The 22,014-nt window shown below is 42.5% G+C and overlaps 1 protein-coding gene across 1 annotated transcript in view; it reads left to right on the top strand.

Annotated features, from left to right (window-relative positions):
• The window catches only part of CRHR1 (corticotropin releasing hormone receptor 1), a 65,265-nt gene that overhangs the window by 12,328 nt on the left and 30,923 nt on the right, over nt 1-22,014 (top strand). Inside the window, exons 3-4 of the mRNA XM_054993701.1 lie at nt 16,448-16,567; nt 21,819-21,904. Of these exons, the coding sequence (XP_054849676.1) occupies nt 16,448-16,567; nt 21,819-21,904 (206 nt within the window). The remainder of the gene's footprint in view (nt 1-16,447; nt 16,568-21,818; nt 21,905-22,014) is intronic.

The following is a 22,014-nucleotide window of genomic DNA, read 5'->3' on the forward strand; positions in this document are numbered from 1 at the left end:
CCGTTCAGGGCTAGATAAGCAGAGTCAGCACTATATGGCAATTGTGCTGTAGTTGAGTCGGAGCTCATCTGACTCACACACTTGCACATGGTTTTTTTTTTCCAAATCGAGTATTCCCTTCCCCCCAATATTTCTTGCAAGTCCCCCATTTATTCTTTTCATCTGCCAAGAGCTTGAATTTGTAGAGGCATTTATCCATCCATTCCCTTCACTTTCCAAGAAGAAGCAAAGGGTAAGTCACTGCTGATATCCTGTGGTAGAGCCCCTGTAAGGTGGTGATGTGGTAGGGAAAATGGGTGCTGCAAGAAGTGGAGGGGTGGGAAATGGGGCCAAAGTATGTGTGACCTTGAATATTGTGCAACTTCCAATTCAGACCACCTGATACATGCATGGGCTGCTCTGTCCCCCCCAAAACTGGAGAAAGGCAGGCTTAGAGAGTACTGAAGACAGGGAGACATCCATTGTAGTACGATGCTGTGTGGATGCTCTCCCCACAAAATTACTGCAGTTTGGTAGCTGAAGCTGAGAAAGACCTGCGTGTGGAAGCTGTTTATATTGAAGGGGCAGGCCCTCTATGACAGGTCCGTGGCTTCTTGACATTCTCCAGCCCCTCCGAACTAAAGCCACTTGCCAAGAGAAAATGTGATGGAATGTTTCCCTCCTCTTTTGGCTGGGCCAGGAAGTGGAGGTGTTATTCATTTGTTTTCCACTCAAAAGCATCTTGTTTCCCTGCTTCGGTAGCTGCCATATGCCCTTGAGCACCCTCGATGATGGATGGGCATGGTTTTGCTGTTATTTATCTTTCCCAAACTCATAGCGCTGGCAGCGTTGTGGACTTCCCATCCATTACATTCCCAGAGTCTGCTTGAGTGATGCGCTACTCACCTGCTGCTTGCTATGCACCTCCTGAGACTGATATGGGAAAAGACCAGCAAGATGCTCAAAGAAACCAAACCCAAACTAGCCTGTCTGGCACAGGCCCTGGTGAAGATGGTGGGATAGAGGGAAGAGGTTCTCCAACCAAGGGGGGTAGGGATAAGGACCTCTAAACCACAGTGTGTGTGTGTGTGTGTGTGTGTGTATGTATGTATGTATGTATGTATGTATGTATGTATGTATATGTGTGAGTGTGTTCATAAAAACTGTGTAACTACAGAAATATCACAATGGTTGTGTATGTAATAAAACCATCCAATATAATTACAGAAAAGGTAAAATTAATAATCAGTAAGAAAAAAAGGATATAAACATTTATACATAGAAATAAACGACCACAAAAAGAACATGAATTTCAACATTGTACGAAAAAGAGGAGGGGTTTCTACCAAATCGTTCAGATCGGAGGGGTCCCAAGAGAGAGGGAGCTATAAGCTACCACAGAGCATCTTGCCTTGCCTTTGGAATGCCGTTTTCCTTGCGGTTCACTCTTTGCTTACATTACTGGCCTTTAGGCGCCAGGCCAAAACATTTCTCTTTACTCAGACTTTTAATGTAGGGGTTCCATCTTTTAAAGCTATTTTTATGATCTGCTTCTACTTTGAGGACTGTTTTATGGATATCATTTTAGGCTGCTCGACGTTGTTTCATACCCTGGGCTTTTTCTCCATAATTATTTTAATATTGATTGTTCTTATATCATTATTTTTATTGTTTTTGTGGTGTTTTTACCTTGTAAAACTCCCCAAGCAGGTCCTTGGAAAGGTGACGTATTACAAATGAATAAATGGTTACAAGTACATATTTGTTCAGGCAACAGTATATATGCCTCTTGGCAGGATTCAAAGGAAGTAAGAGGAAGTGACTTGCAATGTGATAAGCATTGTTACAGAGTAAAATGAAATTCAGTATTTTCTGTTTCATCACATTTGGGTACGCTGGATGTGGAACAGGTCTTTATGATATTATTTATCAAACTATAGGATAAGAAGTCTATTAGTGAGCTGTGAGAAACCTGTGCTGACAGAAACATGTTAATTAAATAATTAAAAGCTACCATGAGGAAGCTGCCTGTTGTCTCTCTGCTTGAGTGGTTTCCACCTTTTTCCCAATTAGTCTCTGCTTGAGCCAAGGAGTTCTGCAAAACCTGCATTGAGTGTGATGGGCTCTTTCAATCACTCTCTGCAGTCAGCTGAGTTGCCTGTCCTCAGAGGATGCTGTCTGTTGTATTTATGAGTGAGTCCCTGCTCTAGGTCCAACAAAACCTTAACAAGAATCTGTCAGTAAATACGGAAAACAAAACAATGGCCCACAGACTGGAAATGCTCATCCTACATTACAGTTCCAAAAAAAGGGATGCCAAAGAGTGCAGCAACTATTGGACTATCGTGTTAATTTCCCATGCAAGCAAAGTGATGCTCAAAATTCTACAGCAAAGACTCTTATCATACATGGAACGAGGAATGCCAGATGTTCAAGCTGGATTAAGAAAAGGAAGAGGTACTAGAGATCACATATCAGGGAATTTCAGAAGAAAATTGGCCTGTGTTTTATAGATTGCAGCAAAGCCTTTGACTGTGTAGATCATGAAAAGCTATGGAGAGTGTTAAAAGAGGGTGCCACAACATCTGATTGTTTGATGCGCAACCTGTACTCTGGACAAGAGGCTACTGTCAGACAGAATATGAGGAAACAGAATGGTTTCCAGTTGGAAAAGATGTCAGACAAGGATGCATATTATCTCCCAAGCTGTTCAACCTCTATGCAGAGTATGTCATAAGGAAAGCATTAGATCTAGAAGAAGGTGGAGTGAAAATTGGTGGAAGGAACATTAACAGTTTGAGATATGCAGATGACACCACGTTACTGGCCGAAAATAGTGACTACTGATGAAGGTTAAAGGAGAAATCACCAAAGCAGGATTACAGCTGAACATCAAGAAGACAAAAGTAATGACTACTAAATTACACAATTTTAAAGGTGACAATGAGGAAATTGAAATTGTTCAAGATTTTCTATTCCTTGGCTCAATCATCAACCAAAAGGGAGACTGCAATGAAGAAATCAGAAGAAGATTAAGACTTGGAAGAGCAGCTGTGAGGGAACTAGAAAAGATCCTTAAAGATAAAGATGTCTCTCTCGGGACCAAGATCAATATAATCTGAACTATGGTATTCCCCATTACTATGTATGGATGTGAAAGTTGGATGGTGAAGAAAGCTGACAGGAAGAAAATTGTTTCATTTGAAATGTGGTTCTGGAGAAGAGTTTTGCAGATACCATGGATGGCCAAAAAGGCAAATTAGTGGGTACTAGATCAAATTAAGCCTGAATTCTCCCTAGAAGCTTAAATGACAAAACTGAGGTTGTCCTATTTTGGTCACATCATGAGGAGACAAGATTCTCTGGAAAAGTCAATGATGCTAGGAAAAGTGGGAGGCAGTAGGAAAAGAGGAAGACCTAAAACGAGATGGCTTAAGTCAATAAAAGAAGCTGTTACCTCCAGTTTACAGGATCTGAGCAGGTCTGTTAATGATAGGACATTTTGGAGGTATTTCATTCATAGGGTTGCCATAGGTCAGAGGTGATTTGACAGCACATATTATGCACACACCCTGCTCTAGTTTTGCCTCCAAAGACTCCTAAGATAAGGATGTGCTTCTCTGTGCTATAGGTCGTTTTTATTCTTTCTTGTGAGGCATAAGAATGATATGCATCTTCTGTTTAATTTTCAAAAGCAGCGTACCTTAGCTATCCAGAATTTGGGAATCCCTCTGTTATGAGAGTAAGCCACCAAAATAGCCAATATAAGTTAAATGGAAAGGGAAATGAGACAGCATTGTGATATAATAGGTGAGCTTAGAAGAGAGTGAAAGTATATGTTTAATAGGTAAAATAAGTTTGAAATGAGTAGGGGAAAATAGATAAGGGGTTGGAAAACTGTTGGAAGTCAACAAAAGGGGGGGAAAGGGAGGGGGTTAGAATTGGAATTTTTAAAGGAAATTGATTGTAATGGACATTAAAATATTTCTAATCCAATAAAAAACTTAAAAAAAAAATAGCCAATAGAAGTGCAAAAATAGCTTAAGAAAAAAAATCACCCATCAGTACTGGGGTGATGATGTAACAATGTAATGACTGCTATGGGTTAATAGAGAATGATGGATTTTGATTAAAATCCATGGTCAACTAAGTTGGTCACTGTGTGGCCTTGGCCAGTCATTGGCTTGGGTCCCAGCAATGTGCAAGTGAAACGTAAACTACTTAGCACAGCTCTGCTTGTGGAAGATCTTGTGCAACACCCGGCATTTTCCTCCCTGTAGCACCCAGATACTGATTCACAAGATCTTGCGCAAGCAGAAACACAAATGGGGATGCAATAAATTTGACTTGGCGCAAGTGGCTACCTTGGTCTTTTTCTTGCATTTCTGCTGGACAAGTGTTAAGTGGAAATGTCGCGCTGGATGCAGCCTGTTCTCTCTTAGTCTCAGTCCCCAGACTTCTTGTGAGGATAAAATGAGATTTCCCAGGGTACACAAACAGGCTCCTTATAGGAAGCCTGGGATGTGAGAAATACAGATTCCATGTCTGCATGAGTATGCATCTTCCGATAGCTGGGCTTGCTTGTGTGTAGAACAAAATACATTCTGTACTCTAATCATGGTTTAAGACTATTTAATTTCTTAGATGTTTGGTTTTTTCCCTTATTAAAATATTAAGCCAGCAATCTTAAACAGACATACTAAAAAGTTTATCCCACTGAATTTCACAGAACGTAGTTCTGAATAAGTGTCATAAGATCTTGCCGCACTTGTCTGACTTCTAGTGAAGATAGATATACCTTGGATTGGTTCCAGTACAAAAATTTTAACACAGAGAGTTGCCTTATACTAAATTAGACCTTTGGTTCATCAAGGTCGTATTGTCTGCTCAGACTGGTGGTGGCTCTCCAGGGTCTCAGGCAGACGTCTTTCTCATCATACTACCAGATCCTTTTAGCTGGAGAAGCCAGGGATTGAACCTGGGACCTTCTGCATGCCAAGCAGAGACTCTGCCACCAAAGTACAGCCCCTCCCTGAAATTTCTGCTTGTGCTAGAGTTCTTGTGTAAGCTGAAACACAAGAAAAAGACTGCAGTAGCAGCTTGTGTTGAATGAGACTTACTGTACCTCCAGTTGTGTTCCCACTTGCATAAGGTCTTGGGCAACCAATTTCTGGGCACTATAATATATAGGAATGAATGCACTAGATATTGCACAAGATCTTGCGGAAGCAGAACTACTTTAAACCCATTTATGTTTCTGGTTGCTTATGTCTAGATTCAAGCCCTTATTTCAACATTTCTTGCAGCCATTAGATGTCCTGCCAACTCATTAGGTTTTTTTTTTTTGTATCATATCACAATATCAATTTGACCTGTTCTCACATGCTACACTAAGATTATGGTCAAATCCACATTTAAAAAGTGGGACAAAATCTTTCTTATGGAAGGTTTGGAAAGATAAGGGAAGTTGTACTTTAGATCAATTGATAGGTAATGACAATGAGTTCTTGTCATTTTTCCAACTGAGGTCTAAATATGATTTACCAACTTCTGCTGAATGGCAATATAATTTTATGGTCCAGCAGCTTTGAGTGTTCAGAATCTCCCCTACTTTTAGAGATTCTTGTTGAATCAATACCGCTAGCAAGGTCTACAATATTTGTATACAAATTTTTGAGGTCAGTTGATAAATATGATACACAGAGCCTTAGAGATGAATAGAATAACAATTTGGAGTGTCCAGTTTTGCTAAAGCAATGCAATAAGGCTTTAAGGCATATAAGCTGTTATGGATCTTAACTTGCAACTTATTCAGCAAAAATTATGCTTAGGTTATATGGGACACCACAGCATCTTTTTACTAAAGATTTAAGCACAGTGTCTAATTGTTGGCGGTGCAATTCACAAAATGCATCTCTTAAGCATATACTTTGGCCATGTTCAGTCATTCAGCCCTTTCAGGAGGATGTTGTTAGTCATATTAATTTTGTGTTAGAGAACTCATTTATTTTTGAGGATGTTAATGTACTCTTAAACTATTTGCTTCCGTCTCTTGGAATCTAACCAGTGGTCAACAAAAATGGACCCTCTGTGCCCTTACAGGTGCTAAAATGCTTATACTTCAACACTGGAAAGACAAAAGCCTACTTCCTGTAAATCGCTGGATTGAGGACCTTAAAACTTATTAACATTTGAACATATCACATTTAGAAGGCAATTGCATATGGACTTATTTTTAGATATTTGGAATAGATACCTATGTATAATTTTGCCAATAGTATTTTCATAGGCAGCATTGTTTTTTTTCTTCTGTTTGCTTAAAAAAAAATCCTTTTTTGCACAAACAATTAAAAAAAAAATTAAAACTTCATTATGATTTAGTTTCCATGAAATTCATTTTCTAGGTGCATCTTTTCATTTACAACTTGACTGTGCGGTGGTGTTCAAGGTTTTTAAGGTTGTGTTTATTTCATCAGTAACCATTGTGGGAAGAAAAAGACTACTTTTTGGGATAGCTTTGAGCGGCTGCCACTGCAATACTGGCTTTTCATCCTATTGAAAGAAAGCAAGACAACAGGGATGCAGAGCAGAGGGCAGAAATATTTATTGGCGCTGCTTCTATCTTTCATGGATTTTTTTTTAGTGCAAATGAGTAGCTGTTTCTCTAGTGCTTGTCACTGTACAAAGTGTTTTGCAATTCTGATTTCATTTCTCTCTCCCAACTGCCCTTTACAGCAAGTAACAGATTTTTCACATGGTCTTGTACAGCATGCCGAAAGCATGGTTTACTCTTGTGGAATTCACTTACGTTCCCACACAATTGCATGAAATGTGAAGGACTGCCTTCCTGGGATGAGGAATAAGTTAGGGATGGGGTTGAACCAGGTTCTGTCTCTGCCAGCCAGATATCAGCACCTTCTACTTTGGCAGCCCAACTGAGGAGGAGGATGCTGGGCTGTTAGTGATTGCACATGTGCAGAAAAGAGCTTCTGCAGCTTGCAGACTCAGTCTGCCTCTGCACAGGTATCCTGTTGCTGCTGCAAATGCAGAGGTATTTCCAGTGGCAACTGAGCTTCCATATGTCATGCCTGTCTCCCCCACCACCAGAGCCATAGGGCTTTTTCACATTCTTGTATTAATCAGTAATTGACATATTGCTGTAGCATTATAAAGATAGCATTATAAAGCCATTAACACACACACACCAATGCCATCCAGTGGCGTGGTGGCCATAAGATAGGGCATGGGAAATGGTGCCAGTGTGGATGGGTGGTACCAGGAAAGAGCCGCATTTTCCCATTCACATACTATTCGCCACAATTTGACTGAGAACCAATGAGATGTAGTGGTCAGAGTGTCAGACTAGATCTCGGATACCCAGGTTCAAATCCCTGCTCTGGCATGGAAGCTTGCTGGTTGAGTTGGGCACACTCAGCCTAACCTACCTTGCAGGGTTGTTGAGAGGATAATATGGAGAAGGGGAGAATATTGTGAGCCACTTTGAGTCCCCATTGGGGAGAAAAATGACGTGTATATGAAGCAAATAAAATAATCTTTCCAAAGACATCATGGTAAAACAGACTTCGGAAAGATTACCACAAAGCTGGAAAAACTTGTTTTAGGTATTTATACAGCATTTTTTCTCCCCAAATAGGGATCCAAAGCAACTTTAAGAATGGTCCTCCCCGCTCAATTTGATCCTCACAGTAACCCTGTGAGGTAGGTTAGGCTGAGTGTGCCTAACTGGCCCAGGGTCATCCGGTAAGCACCCATGGCAGAGTGGAGATTTGAACCTGGGCCTCCCAGATCCTAGTCTGACACTCTGACCACCACTACACCATGCTGGAAGGTGCACAAATGCACCATGACACAGCTTAAAAAATGAAACACAAACACTTCACATTAACATCCAACCTGGACCAAAGTTCTGGTGTAGACGCAATCCTAGTAGCTATTATTTGATAGAAAGCGCCCACAGGGCTTCCCCTGGCCTTAGCAGTTTCATTTGGGCTAATAATTCGAATTCTGTTGAGGGGTGTGGTGAAATAAAATAGCCCCGTGCATACTGACTTGAAATCCTTGCAGGAATGGCAAGATTTGATAAAGGAAAATAAATTAAAGGACTTAAAAGAATCCACTCTAGTGCAAGGAAAAGCAAATCACTGTTTGGGTAAAGTAAGGGGGTATGTCTTCTCCTGCTTTTGTCCACTTATAGATTGTAATAGCTATGTATTTCTACCAATCAAGTGTGGAGGAATGCCCCCTATTCTGACAGGGACTGATCGAAGTTGATTAAGTGGGCAATTAACTGCCAGAGGAAGCCTTTTAATCTGTTTGTCCCCATCTGCCAGGATTGCATGGTAATTACCAACACAACACACATTTCTAAGGAAGGGCGGAGAGAGAGAGCTTTGTTTGATCCCCAGTACATATAGTCTTTGTACATATAGTCTTTGTACATAGGGTCTTTGGACTGACGTGCAAACATAAAACTGGAAGTGCTGCTTCTCTAGAGACAAGTAGTCTCTAGAGTGATGAGGCCATCTCATGGATGGCACTGACTAGTGAGGACAAACACAGGTTAAAGCATCATGGATGTCTGCATACCAAGGAACTGGAAGTGCTAAAACGGCACACATGTCGAGCTGTCTTGACAAACCCCTAGGAATTTTCCAGACACAGACACCAGCTTTTGGTGCAATATGAGTACAGTTGTATTCATTTAAAATATTTGTAGGCTGCCCTTCCACTATCAAGCCCTCAAGCTGGCTCATAAGATACCACGGAAAAATCTAAATACAATGAAAATCCAGCAGAATCAACTAAAATACACCAGAAGTAGAAAGCCTCGAGGCTTGTCTGGCACCTACTTTATTGTCTTTAAGCTCTGGGCCAAAATACATCATTTCACCCAGATTTTTAATTAGGAGTATCTTTCCAGCTCTTTAAATGGTCTGCTTCTGATCTGAGGTCTGTTCTACGGATAGCTTTCATGCTGTGTCCTTTGGCTTGTTTTAATGGATTTTTAAAAATGGCTTTTTTGTATCATTAACTTATTATTTTAATTATAAGCTGCCTGAACTAGGACTCTGATGAGGCAGCGTAGAAATCTCTTGGCTAGGGACCCTGGAGGTGTTTTGCCATCTCCTAGGCAAGGAGCAGGGGTTACTAGGGGTGGGGGAGATAGTTGTGAATTTTCAGCATTGTGCAGGAGGTTGGACTAGATGACCCTGGAGGCCCCGTCCAATTCAATGAAATAAAAGATACCATCAACTAAATGATGGGGTGAAAGGGATGCCCAGTCTTCTAGAGGGCAACCCGGTGAGGGGGGGGGGGAGTAGCAGGAACTTATCTCCCATGCCCACACATAACACCAAAAAATGACATCATTTTCCAGCATGATATGGAAGCACCCCCCTCCTCTCCAGGTGCCTTTCCTCCCACCAGCCAGGGGGGAGGGGGAGGGGGGCAGGAGATCCCCCCTGGTCTTACTGAGGGGGTTGGCAACCTCATTAGGTGAATAAAATGGTTCTCTGTTGCCATCTAAAAGACGGTGGTGATGCTGAATCCAAGAAATATATTTCACAGACTGGTGTCACTGCAGAAAAGGCCTTGCCCCTGGTTTCAGCTTGCCTAACCTCTGCAGAGGGGGGTACCAAAGCAGAGCCTTGGAAACTAACCTTAAGGTAGTCCTTTGAACACTCAAGTGATTTAGGATTTGTTACCATTAAGTGGGCCATCAGATATTCCCAAGGTTTGAACCCACAGAATTGTGTACAGTTGGCATATTTATTTCGATTTAAATTACAATGTGGGATATGATCATACAACAATATGGTCAGAGGCTGTGATTACATAGGACAGGACTGCAGAGTCTTGGCCAGCATGACATCATTTGCTTGCATTTTAAAAGAGCAGAATTCTACCTTGGGGGTCAGCCAAGCCCATCTTTCTTCCTTAGAATGTGTGCTGGCTGTACTTAGCTCCCTACCCTTTCCATCTTGCCTAGCTAATAGCTGCCCATTTAGCTTTAAGTACCCTCAAGTGTTTGTAAATACTCTGGAGAGATCTGGTCAGCTTACTCCTGAGAGATGCAAATTAGAGGTTCTGATGAAGGGCCTGACATTTAAGGTGCTTAATTTGAAACAACCTTCATTATATTGGAAAGCAGAAACCTCCATTTAAAACAGCTCTTCCAACTGGCTTTTCACAAGCCCTACCTTTTGCAGTTGCTGAAAGCCCACTTACAGATGGGGGGACTCACCTGGTTCTCCCCCCCCCCCCAAGTTCTGAACTAAGATTGGCAACTTTCAAGTGGAGCCTGGAAATCATCCAGAATTACAACTGATCTCCAGACTAGAGGGAGAAGTTCTCCTGGACGAAATAGCTGTTTTTGAAGGTGGATTCTGTCACGTAAGGTTGCCAACCTCCAAGTGGTGGCTTGAGAATGAGATCTCCTGCAATTACAATTGATCTCCAGCCCATAGAGATCGGTTCCCCTGGAGAAGATGGTTGCTTTGGAGAGTGGAATCTATGTCATTTTACCCTGTTGAGGTCCCTCCCCTCACCAAACCATACCCTCTCCAGGCTCCACCCCCAAAATCTCCAGGAATTTCCCAACCTGGAGCTGGCAACCCTAATTCTGTGCCACTCTCCCTCTCCAAACGCTGTCAGATAAAAGGTTTTCTTTGCCCTGGGGAGGGGAGCAGTAGATGGCATAGTGCCATCTGCACCAGTGTCGCCATCACCATCCCTTTCTGTGCACTTTTAGGCACAATGCAAGGAAAGGCCAGCTCGGCAACAACCACCCCCTTGAAAAGAGCAGCATGTGTCTGTGTGAAGCTCAACACTCACTTTGACGCGTGCCTTCCCTGAATCATTCATAAACATGGAACCTCACTCTCAAACTTGGTGGGTCAATAGTTTGAAGGAAGGACTGTCTGTGCGATTTTGGTGTTGTTGGTTGCAAAAACAGCTGCCCCAGAGCCAAATTTCCCCACCACCCACCTTGAAAATAATAGCATGTGTTTACTCATAAGCAGTCAATGTGTGTGGTTCAGGAAAACAAAAAAAAACCAAATGGATCAGTTTTGAGCTGACACTGAAATCCCCTAGAACTGAAACAGAATCCCCTAGAACTGAAACAGAAATTTACTTGGAGCACACCCCTAATCCACGCTGTTTGCCTGTTGATTTATTTATTTTACTTCTTTTACTTATTTATTTTACTTCTTTTATAAACCACCTTTCTTGCTGAGACTCAAGGCAGATTGTTTTATTTATAAAAGAGATTACAACTCAAAACTATGTAGTAAGAACATAGTAACTGTGAACAAAATTAGAGAACATTGCACTAAAACAGATTTATGCAGATAGTAAAGTAGGAGTTACAAAACTGATGAATAATGCAGTGAAAAACATGAGACAACTTCCATTCAACAAAACTGGATTACAAAATTTTAAAAGACAATTCAGTAAGCACCACATAATATATACAGCGGACTGCCTTAAATTCCACTATTAACTACAACCTTAATTCACTTTATAAAATTAATAATTCTGGCTATTTTCACACTGCTTACTGGCCACGGAACATCGCGTCAAGCTTCCGGAAGGGCAGAGTCTTCCTGGTGCGATTTTGCGTGAGAACGTTCTCGCGTGAGAATGTTCTTGCGCGAAATCATGCCAGGAAGACGCTGCCGTTCTGGGAGCTCAACGCAATGTTCCGTGGCCGGTAAGCAGTGTGAAAATGACCTCTGTTTTACACTTCTGGTCCGTTCTGCACAACGGTTTTCCCTGTAGGTTTTGGTGTAAATCGGTGCTTGATGGGGGATAATGAGTAGTTGAATATCTCGGCTATGAATTGCTTCTACCTGTCGGGGTGAGAACTGAAGCCAGTCTCCCTCCCATCAAGAGATTGTGTGGAAGGGATCAGCAGCTGCTGATCTGCCAGGTGGGAAATTGATTTGGGAAGGGGGAACAGGGCTAGTATTGCTGCGCAGAGGAGAAGCAGCTGCTTAGGAAGAGAACACATGATTTGCAATGCAAGAGGTCCCTCAAGTTCAAACCACCAGTATTTCCATTAAAAAATTGTAAGCCTTAGAAAGGATTCTTGCCTTGGAAGAATTGCCAGCCTCAAGGAGGCATGGAGTTCTTGAACTGCAGTTGCTCTCCAGAAGATAGAGATCAGTTTTCCTAGATCTAGTTGCAGCATTGGAGAGCAGGCTGTATGGCATCACATCCCCGCTGAGTTCCCTCCACCCTCTCAGTAACATTGCCAGCCTCCAGGCGGGGCCTGGAGACTCCCCCAGAATTACAACTGATCTCCAGATAATAGAGATAATTTCTTCTGAAGAAAATGGCTGTGTTGGATGGTAGTCTCTACAGCCTTATACCTTGCTAAGGTCCCTCCCTTCCCCAAACCCTGCCTTTCCCAGGCTCCACCCTCAGCTCTCTAGGAATTTTTCAACATGGAATTGGCAACTCTACTCTCCAAGTCCACTTTAAAATCTCCAGGAATTTCCTAAACCAGAGTTAGCAAACCTACATTCCAGAGAACTTTTGCCTGGTAAAGTAGACACCACTAGGCAAGGACCCATGGTAAAGGTGATCTTCAAATGTTCCTGCTAGCCACTGTGCCCCCTGCTCAGTCTGTATATTGCTTTTGAATAGTGATTCTATCCAAGAAACGCTTGCATTCAGAACTTGCCATTAAGTCTAGATAGAGTGGCAAATATGAAGCCAAATGAAAATAACAGTCTCTGCCAGTTGGCTTGTCACACATACACCATTCCAGCAGTTAGAAAAGGAAGGTTCAGAAATAGTTGTGCCTGCCTTCTGTTACCAATTTCAAGCATGGATATTGAATCAAGAGCATGAATGGAAAATGGATAAACCATTTCTGCAATGGATTCTGCCTACGTACAACCTGCGCTTGAACAAAGAGTGTTAAATATATTTTTTAAAGTCAGTCTGTTGGGTTCTGATTAAACTGTGTCCTCTTTTGCCCCCGTCGCTGTTGCTTGGCTTCCAAAGAAATGGGCTGGGAAATTCACAGGTGCCCAAGGTACAAAAGCATCACTGGGAGTTCCGAAAGGATTAATTCAACACTTTGATTGAATTCTACTCAAATATCTCTGGGTCATTCTGACTGGTGACCCCTATTGAGAGGCACTGTAGGAACAACACCAGAGTGCAGGAGTTAATGGCTGCGGTCTTCCCTGCTTACATTGGGCTTTTTTCTATAAATATAATGGGACTGAGCTGACCAGCTTTTCTTCTGGTGAAAAGGAAGGAGAGCTCATTGACCACCCAAAAAGGCTATGGAGGAGTTCATGGTTACCTCTATGTACAAAAGCCATATGGGCAGAGGGCTGCAATACAGATTGAGTGCGATTAAGCGAAAAAGCTGGCAGGATCCAACCCAATGTAACAACTATTAAGATGATGCTACAGTGTTTTGGTATTGATTTTACCTGACAGCCACCTGGGGCAGGGCATTGGAGAGATGGCTGATAAATTCCCTCAGTGAGTGACCTCTGCTTGGTATTGGCATGAAATTTATCCTTGTCCCAGTATTTTGAATCATTGCAAGCAAACTGGGAGTTAGAATTTGCTCCCCGAAATTAATTTCTGCCCCAGAGTTGTCCACTCTCTGTACTGACTGCCATTGGCAGGGCTGGGGGTAGGGTAGGGGAACTGTTATTGCTATGTTTGTAATGCTGCTGAGAGAATCTGGATGGCGACAGATTTCCAACCGGAGATAAAAACAGAAGGCTTTGAATCCCCACCTTTCAAGTGAGTGAACAGCTCCTTGTGGGCTGTAGTTCAGAGATGCAATTTTCTTGGCAATGGATATGATAGTTTTTTGGAGAACTGCCTGTTCTGGGGCACGCTGGAGGAGAGGCTGCTGTTTGCAGCTTGGTGGTAAGTAATTTGCAGAAGCTAATTCCAGAAGTCTTCAGAAATGATTCTCTTAATAACAGAGGCCAGAGGCTAATTAAGTTCAACATTCCGGAGGGAGGGAGGGAGGGAAGGAAGCGTGAAGTGGCACCATTCAAAGATAGGGCCTGGGTGCCTTCTGCAAATGTGGCAAGCCATATGGCCCCGATATCAAATTGGGCAAGGAGGGGAAGTTTTAGGAACAGAAGCTGTGTAGGAAAGCCCTCAGACTTCATAGAAATCATTGGTCTGGAATATATCAAAAGCCTACGGCCCTATGCTCCAGTGTACTCTCACCATGTCATGCTGTTACAAACAAACATATGAAGAGGCTTTATATAAAATCAGGGCTTACACATTAAGGTTTCTTTGATGTTTCTTTTAAATGACTTCTTTCACAAAAGCAACACTTGGGGATTACTTTATTGAGGAGAAGAATGGTGAGGGGAGAGAGCGAATGACTTTTTTCTTTCCCTGACATTTTCTCACTGGAAAAAGCTGCCCTTGAGATGTATTTGCCGCTCTGGGGAAAATTTATAGGTACCCACATTTTTCCTCCAGTTGAAGTAAAAGTACCACAAGGGTGTTTTTTCTTCTTGAGAAAATGACCTGGGAAGAAAGGGCTGACGCTTCCCTCTCTCCCTGCAATGTTGTTCTCTTTGATAAAGCAATCTCAGATGCTGTATTTGGGTAAGGGGGGGGGGGGGAATAGTTTAAAATAAACATGGAAGTAATCTAGTTTGAGTTGTTATGGGTTGGATCCAGTGTTGTATAGTGGTTAGAGTGTCAGACTAGGATATGGGAGACCCAGGTTCAAATCCCTACTCTGCTATGGTTGCTGACTGACCTTGGACTAATCACACACTCTCAGCCTTCCTCACAGGGCTGTTGTGAGGATAACATGGAAGAGAGGAGAATGATGGAATCTTCTTTGAGTCTTCATTGGGGAGAAAGGCTGGGAATAAATGAAGAGGTAAGCAAGTATTGCTGAACAGCAGGTCTTCAAGGTCTATGAGGGCCTAACTACATGATATATTTCTCCCAGGTGTATCACCCATGTGTTCCAGGAGCTCTGTGCTTGATCTGAATTGGGACCGTGGCTCAGAGAAAGAGGATATTTATGCCTTTCCCTTTCTCCTTTTCCTGACCCAAAACAGCCTTGGCAAGCTGCTCTTTTCCCATTGGGGAAACATGCATATTGGTGGGCTACACATAAGTTTCCCCAGTGGGGCAAATAATGGCTCCTGTATCATTTTCCCAACCTGAAATGGCCCTGGGGAGCTGCTGTTTGCCCTATTATGGGCTGCATGTGTAATGATATGGCTACATGTCCATTTCCTTAATTCTATCCATAGATCCACTAGTATGTAAAGCCAGACATGCACTGGAGTTCCCAGCAATTTTAAAAACAAGTTTAAAGCTATTAAGTTCATTTTATATATAAGAACCTTAGCATGCAATGAAAGGAGGCTTACAACTTCCACTCTGTGCCATTTTCCCTACCTGAAATGACCCCGGGGAGCAGCTGTGTGCTCTATCGGGGAAACTTATATGTAGTCCTATCCCTACCAGTGGGGCAGATAGCTACTCTCTGCGGCCATTTCAGGGCAATAAAATGGTGTCTGGGGGTAGAGGCTTAAGGCCCTCTCCGTATGTGTCATGGCTCCAATCCTAGTCAGGCCCATATGTACCTTAAAATGGACTTTAAAAATTGCTAGACGTGCCAAACAAGTCTCAGCACACGTTGTACGTTACAAGACCTGAGATGGATCCCCAGATGGAATCCAGTGGGCCAATACATCATGTAGTTAGGCACCGAAAGCTGCTTTAAACATTGCAAATGTTTCTCTGCAGGAAATACTTCCATGTAAGGGTTAGCAAACAAATCTCAAGTAGATCATTACTGGGTATAGATCAAATGCATGCATGAAAATATCTTGTTCCTGGAAGCCTCATCCAATGGCTAGTGCTTGTCTCATATCTATCCAGTGAAATGTACATGTATGCTGACCGCATAGAATATGTCAGGCGGTTGAAACACCAAAAGAACATTTGTAAGGTGAAACAACTTCCTTGACCTGGATGGTCCAGGCTAGCCCAGCCTTGTCAGATCTCAGAAGCTAAGCAGGGTTGGCAAAATGTTTCAAAACTGTGCAGCAGCCAACAGTAACATCTCCACAAGAGCTGGCTGATGCTGAAGAATGAATGGGCAACTTTAGTATCTTCAGGGGCCAGTGCATTCTCCAGATCCATTTAATGATTTGTAATGATAATAAGTGTGTGGAACCCGTGAGCTCGTCACAGGTATAGATGCTTCTAAGAGATACACGTGGTTTGTAAACTGAACAAGTGATCAAAGATGCTGATTTGATAAATTCTTCATCGAGATCATTCCTTATGCCAGATATTAAAATATATAACCACCTTCCATTTGCTTTCGCCTTCTGGGTTTCCGGACTGTATGGGCATTGTGAGATCAACAATGTCAACATGTTCTGCTCATTCTTCTCTACATCTGTCCCTACAGGTCCCCAGTGCAATGCCTTAGTGGACCTGATTGGTACATGTTGGCCTCATAGTGCTGCAGGACAGCTTGTGGCCCGCCCATGTCCTGAATTTTTCTTCGGCGTGAGATACAACACAACAAGTAAGTAGGGGAAATGCTTGAGAGACATAACATCTGAAGTGAAATTGGTAGGGAAGGGTCTCTGTGGGGCACTGAAAGCCAAAGCTGGAGTTAACGAAAAGATGGTGAGTTTAGAACACATTAGGAGGTCAGGAATTTGTACTGGGTCCCAGAATAAAAGCAGCTCAGGAATAGCTTTTTCAGCAAGAAAAGAGCAAGAGAGTCTCCAGTCTGTTCTTCTCCTTGATAAAGCAGTTCTGGACGATGCATTTGCAAAAGGAAAGATCTTTGTTTAAAATATGCATGGAAGAAGCTGTCGAGCCATTATTGTTCCTCTGTGAACATATTGGTGGCTCATGTACCAGTTAAAACTCTGGTTATAAAGTATGTCTGGAATGGTCTTCCTTATGCACTTGTAAGAATGTGGGTAAAAGTCAGGATAAATTTGATGGGGAAATCGTGACTTGCGGTCTAATGCCTCAGTTGTGGCCCATGGGGGTTAGGAAGAGATTCCCCGCCTCCTGCTTTTTCCCTTTCCCCCTAGATCATTGGAGTCTGCCACAACTGGGGACTGGCTATTAGGTACCACGGAAACAGATCCCATTAGATTTCACTTGAGATCATGCGTACTGCTCGCTCATGTCCAGGACCACACAGTCCTCATTTTGTATGGTGGGAGGCCATGGCTGTTCCACCAAAGTATCTGGAATTGGAAGCTGTGGAGAGCTTTGTGGCACCTTAGAGATGAATAAATTCAATGTGAACTATGTTTTTGTGGGTAGTAGTTCATAGTTTGATGTAGTTGTTAAGAATGGCAGGACTCTATTCTGGAGAACCGTGTTTGAGTCCCCCACTCTTCCACTTGTAGCCAGCTTGGTGACCTTGGGTCAGTCATGGCTTCTCGGAGCTCTCTCAGCCCCACCCACCTCACAGGGTGATTGTTGTGAGGATAATAACACACTTTGTAAACCACTCTGAGTGGGTGTTAAGTTTTCCTGAAGGTCATATATAAATCAAGTGTTGTTGTTATGTATCTATGAAGTTGATTGAGTTCCATTTTATACACCTAAAACCAAGGCCTTCCACGATGGCAAATTACAGAAGCGATATATGTACAAATCTCTTATAGGAAAAAAAACTCTAGCAGTGTGTTCTGTGGCACATGTATTGTGGACTGGAGTTCACATGTCTTCTGTAGTATCTTTGAATATTTCTTTTTCAACAAAACATTTTGCTGAAAATTGGCATTTAATAGAGCTGAAGAAGGGAAAACTTCCCACTCTTTGCTTTGTTCTGAGCTAGGCAGATGATAGTTCAAAAAGCGCTATTTTTGTATTTAAATGTAGTGATTGTTGTCAATCACAAAGCTGCAAAATGTAATAGAGTTATGAGTTATCACACCTGGGCAAAGACTTCCCCAGAGATGGGGATATTCAAGAGAGGGAGAGTTTACCAAGTTATTTCAAAAGACTGAAATATTTTGGAATATTGCATTTAATGGTGTCAAATGTCATTTTGACTATTTCTCCTGCTGGTCTTAGTCAGCCAACCATTAGGGAAGCTGCCCCAAATGGGATTTATTTTTCCTTGGGGGCAGATTCTATGGCTATGGATGGATTAGAGCTGGCACAAACTAAATGCCATTGCTTCCTGCTTTTTTTTGGAAACCTTTTTGTTTGAGCCAAACTACATATTACACATAAACAGAGCTTTTTTTCAGTGGGAATGCAGTGGAATGGAGTTCCAGCACATCTTAAAAATGGTCACATGGCCAGTGTCCCCGCCCCCTGATCTCCAGACAGAGGGCAATCTAAACTCCCAGGGGGCGGGGCCACCGGCCATGTGACCATTTTCGCCGAGGGCAATTTAAACTTTAAAAAACACCCCCTTGTTCTAGCTGACCCAAAGTGACGTCATTGTGCGGTCTTGAGTTCCACCACTGAGTTCCACCACCTCTTTTCCCAGAAAAAAGCCCTGCATCATAAATGCACTTAAACTTATCCTGATAGCCCTAGTTGAAGAGAAAACACAGGAAATCACATCCCCACAAGAGACTACTGGCCTCTTTCATATTGAGTCCAACAATGCTCTGCTGTGCTCCTGGCCTGGGGGGTTGGTTGCAATCTTTAATCTGTTTTCAAATTCAGTCATTCTGTGTGCAGATGCAAATGGGGATTAAAATTGGGCTGCCAAGCAGAGTGGGAAATAAATAATAAAAACACCGCTGCAACTGGAGGGGAAGACTGTAACCTCTGCCTTCCCTCCCCTCAAACCTTTCCCAAACCTCTAGTACTTGCATGTTGTTTATAGGCAGGCTTTGACTGCACTCAGTGAGTGCCTCCCGGCCCAGAAGTAACTACTGTGGGGGCTCCATTTGGTTGGGCTCTAAGGAAGGAGCATGGGCTGCTATGTAATTCCCAAACAAAGCCCCCTCAGACTCTACAAACACTAAATGGTTCACATGTGAGGATGATTTGCTGTGCTGTACACTGGAGGGTCTCTCTGCTTTGGAAGAGGTGGGTTCTGTTGACGGGGCTCTGGCTTGTCCTTCCCTGAAACTGCTCTAAGAGGAAATAATTGCTTGCTTTTTGGGATGGCAATGATAGAATCCCAGTGTGTTGGCAGGATTGCATCACAGTTTCAGAAAGGCTTGACTTCTGCAAGAGAGGACAGCAGCATCCCCCTACTTGAGCATGAAACCTACTGGACATGATCTTGGCCAGCCGAGGTTACTCCCATTTTGACCAACATTGCCTGTGAAAAATTGGACATGCCTTGGAATACCAGGGAAAAGAATGGCTTACCCTCAAAGAATTAACAATATTAGAAAATGATGAGTTGAAACTTAAGTGAAATGAGGATTTGCCATTTAAATATGGTTGGTTACAATATAGGCAAATTAAAGACTTATTTGACTCAGAGCAAAGGAAGGTAGGTTTTAGAACCCAAAACTCAGACTTGGAAGAGATATTACTGGGAGACAATACTAAGGTAATATCCAAAATGTATAAGTTGTTATTGAAGTGGTTCACAGAAGATGAAACAGTAAAGGTTCAAATGGTAAAGTGGGTTATAAATTGCAACAAGGAAATAGCCATGGAAGCATGGGAACAATTATGGAAAAATACCTTAAAAATATCAACTTGTACCAGTATCAAAGAGAATGGATATAAAATATTGTATAGATGGTACTTAACACCAAAAAAATTAGCCATTGCTAATAAACAGTTATCAAACAAATGTTGGAAATGCAAGGAGCACGAAGGTTCTTTGTTTTATATGTGGTGGACTTGCCAAAAGGCTAGAGACTTCTGGTCTAAAATATGTGCTGAAATGTCTTTAATATTACAATATAATGTTGCTAAAAATCCTGAAATATGATTATTATCTTTACACTTAGAAGAGGTTAATAGAAAGGATAAGACATTGTTATATTATATGTTAGTAGCAGCAAGAATTTTATATGCTCAATATTGGAAAAAAGAAGAAATACCGAATGTTAATGAATGGACAAGAAAACTGTTGTACATGGCCAAAATGGATAAAATAACTAGAAATTTGAATGAGCAAGATCCAGAAACTTTTTTGGAGGACTGGAAGAAACTTAAGAAATATTTGGAAAAGAAATGCGATGTTAAAGGACAATTGTGGTCTTTGGAAGGATTTTAAATTTTATATAAAAAGACTCTAATAAAAGAAAAATATATTAAGATCTTTACCATGGTAAAAGTAATAGCAATATAGTGTAATAATAATATCTATGAATAAACGGAGGGTTCGAGTGTTGTTGGAAGTCAACAAAGAAAAGGGGGGTGGGGAGGGGGGTGGGGAATATATATCTAAGTAGAAGGGTTAATTTGGATAAGTTTAATGTATTAATCAATTATTATATATTGCCTCATCCAATAAAAATTATTTTAAAAAAATTGAACATGCCAAGATCTCTATTTGTCCAATACAGTTTTATCCTGACTCTCCATGGAGCTCAGAGCAGCATGCATGGCTCTCTGCTACCCACTGTATCCTCACAACAGCTCTGTAAGGTAGCTTAGACTGAGAGACAATGGCTGGCCTAGGGTCATCTAATAAGCTTCATGGTTCAGACTTTAGATCAAACACTTGCAAAATATTGCCTATCCCATGGCATCCTGGTTTAAATTGCTGAAATAATTCATATCATTTTTCAGACCATGTGACTTCAGATCCCTACATTGCCTTGAAATGGGTTTTTTCAAGTAGGTGACAATTAACAGGGCAATCCCAAACAGAGTTACACCCTTAGAAACACTGTGAACCTTACCGTCTGTCGTGTCCACTGTCCATCAGTCCACCATTGTGCCGCTGCCAGGTGCTGCTTCCCCTGAAAAGGGGGCTCCTGCCTTGGACCGCCTTGCCGGCCTCAACCATGAATCCCCTCCAAGGGCTCCCCCTTCTGTGGCCTCAGATGTAGCGGGGAGAAAGTGGGGCCTAAACTCTCTCTCCACCTGGGAAGCTGCCCTTACAGCAGGGTCAGTCCTCCCACTCTTCTCCCCAGCTGGGGTTTTCTGCCCTTCTTAAATCTCCCACCCTCTAATGGAGTCCCACCCTGCTCCCCAAGGACCCTCTCCCAAGGCAAGGCCCAGCACCTGCCACGGACTGCACCGAGATCTCCCAGCAGGCCACTCGGTGCCATCGTCCCTGCTGGCCCCTCTTCACCCCCACTCCCTTTTGTGGAGATATAAAGAGAAAGCATATCTTCACAACAAAAATGGCTCGAGACTTACTTTTAAAAAATGAAACCTGAAAAGCCTAGTAGGTCATGGCTATAGATCATTATAACATTGCTGCAGCAATAGCAAGTACCAAATGCTATTGCCTCTGGTGATTGGGGGTATTTGGTCCTCTGGTGATTGGGGGTATTTGGTGAGTGTGAGGTAAGTGGTGAGTGTGAGGGGCTGTGGCAAGAAAAATGGTAGGGCTGCAAGCCTTCAGGTGGAGCTTGGAGCTTTCCTAGATTTACATCTGATCTCCAGATGACAGAAATCAGTTCTCCTGGCGAAAATGGCTGTTTTGGAAAGTGGAATCTATGGCATTCTACTCCATTGAGGATCTTAACCTTTTAAAAGCTTGTCTTCTCCAGGCTCCACCCCCAAATCTCCAGAAATTTCCCAACCCAAAGCTGGTAATTCTAGTGGGCAGGCACCTCTGTGGGTCAGATGAGCACGTCCCTGAATCCTTTTGAGCTCTTTGCTGCTGGCACTGCTAAATCTTTCCCTACTCCTTTCTTTTCCAGACAATGTTTACAGAGAGTGCTTTGCCAATGGGAGCTGGGCAACTCGTGTGAATTACTCCCAGTGTCAAGAGATCCTCAATGAAGAGGTATGAACTGCACGTTAAGTTTAAGCCCGTATTCCTCCACCATGGGGATTAGAAGAACTGACACTGATCCCCAGTCAGGTTGAGAGAGTGCAAAACAGGTGTGGGATCCG

The sequence above is a fragment of the Eublepharis macularius genome, chromosome 12, assembly GCF_028583425.1.
Source record: "Eublepharis macularius isolate TG4126 chromosome 12, MPM_Emac_v1.0, whole genome shotgun sequence".
NCBI classification, from domain to species: domain Eukaryota; kingdom Metazoa; phylum Chordata; class Lepidosauria; order Squamata; family Eublepharidae; genus Eublepharis; species Eublepharis macularius.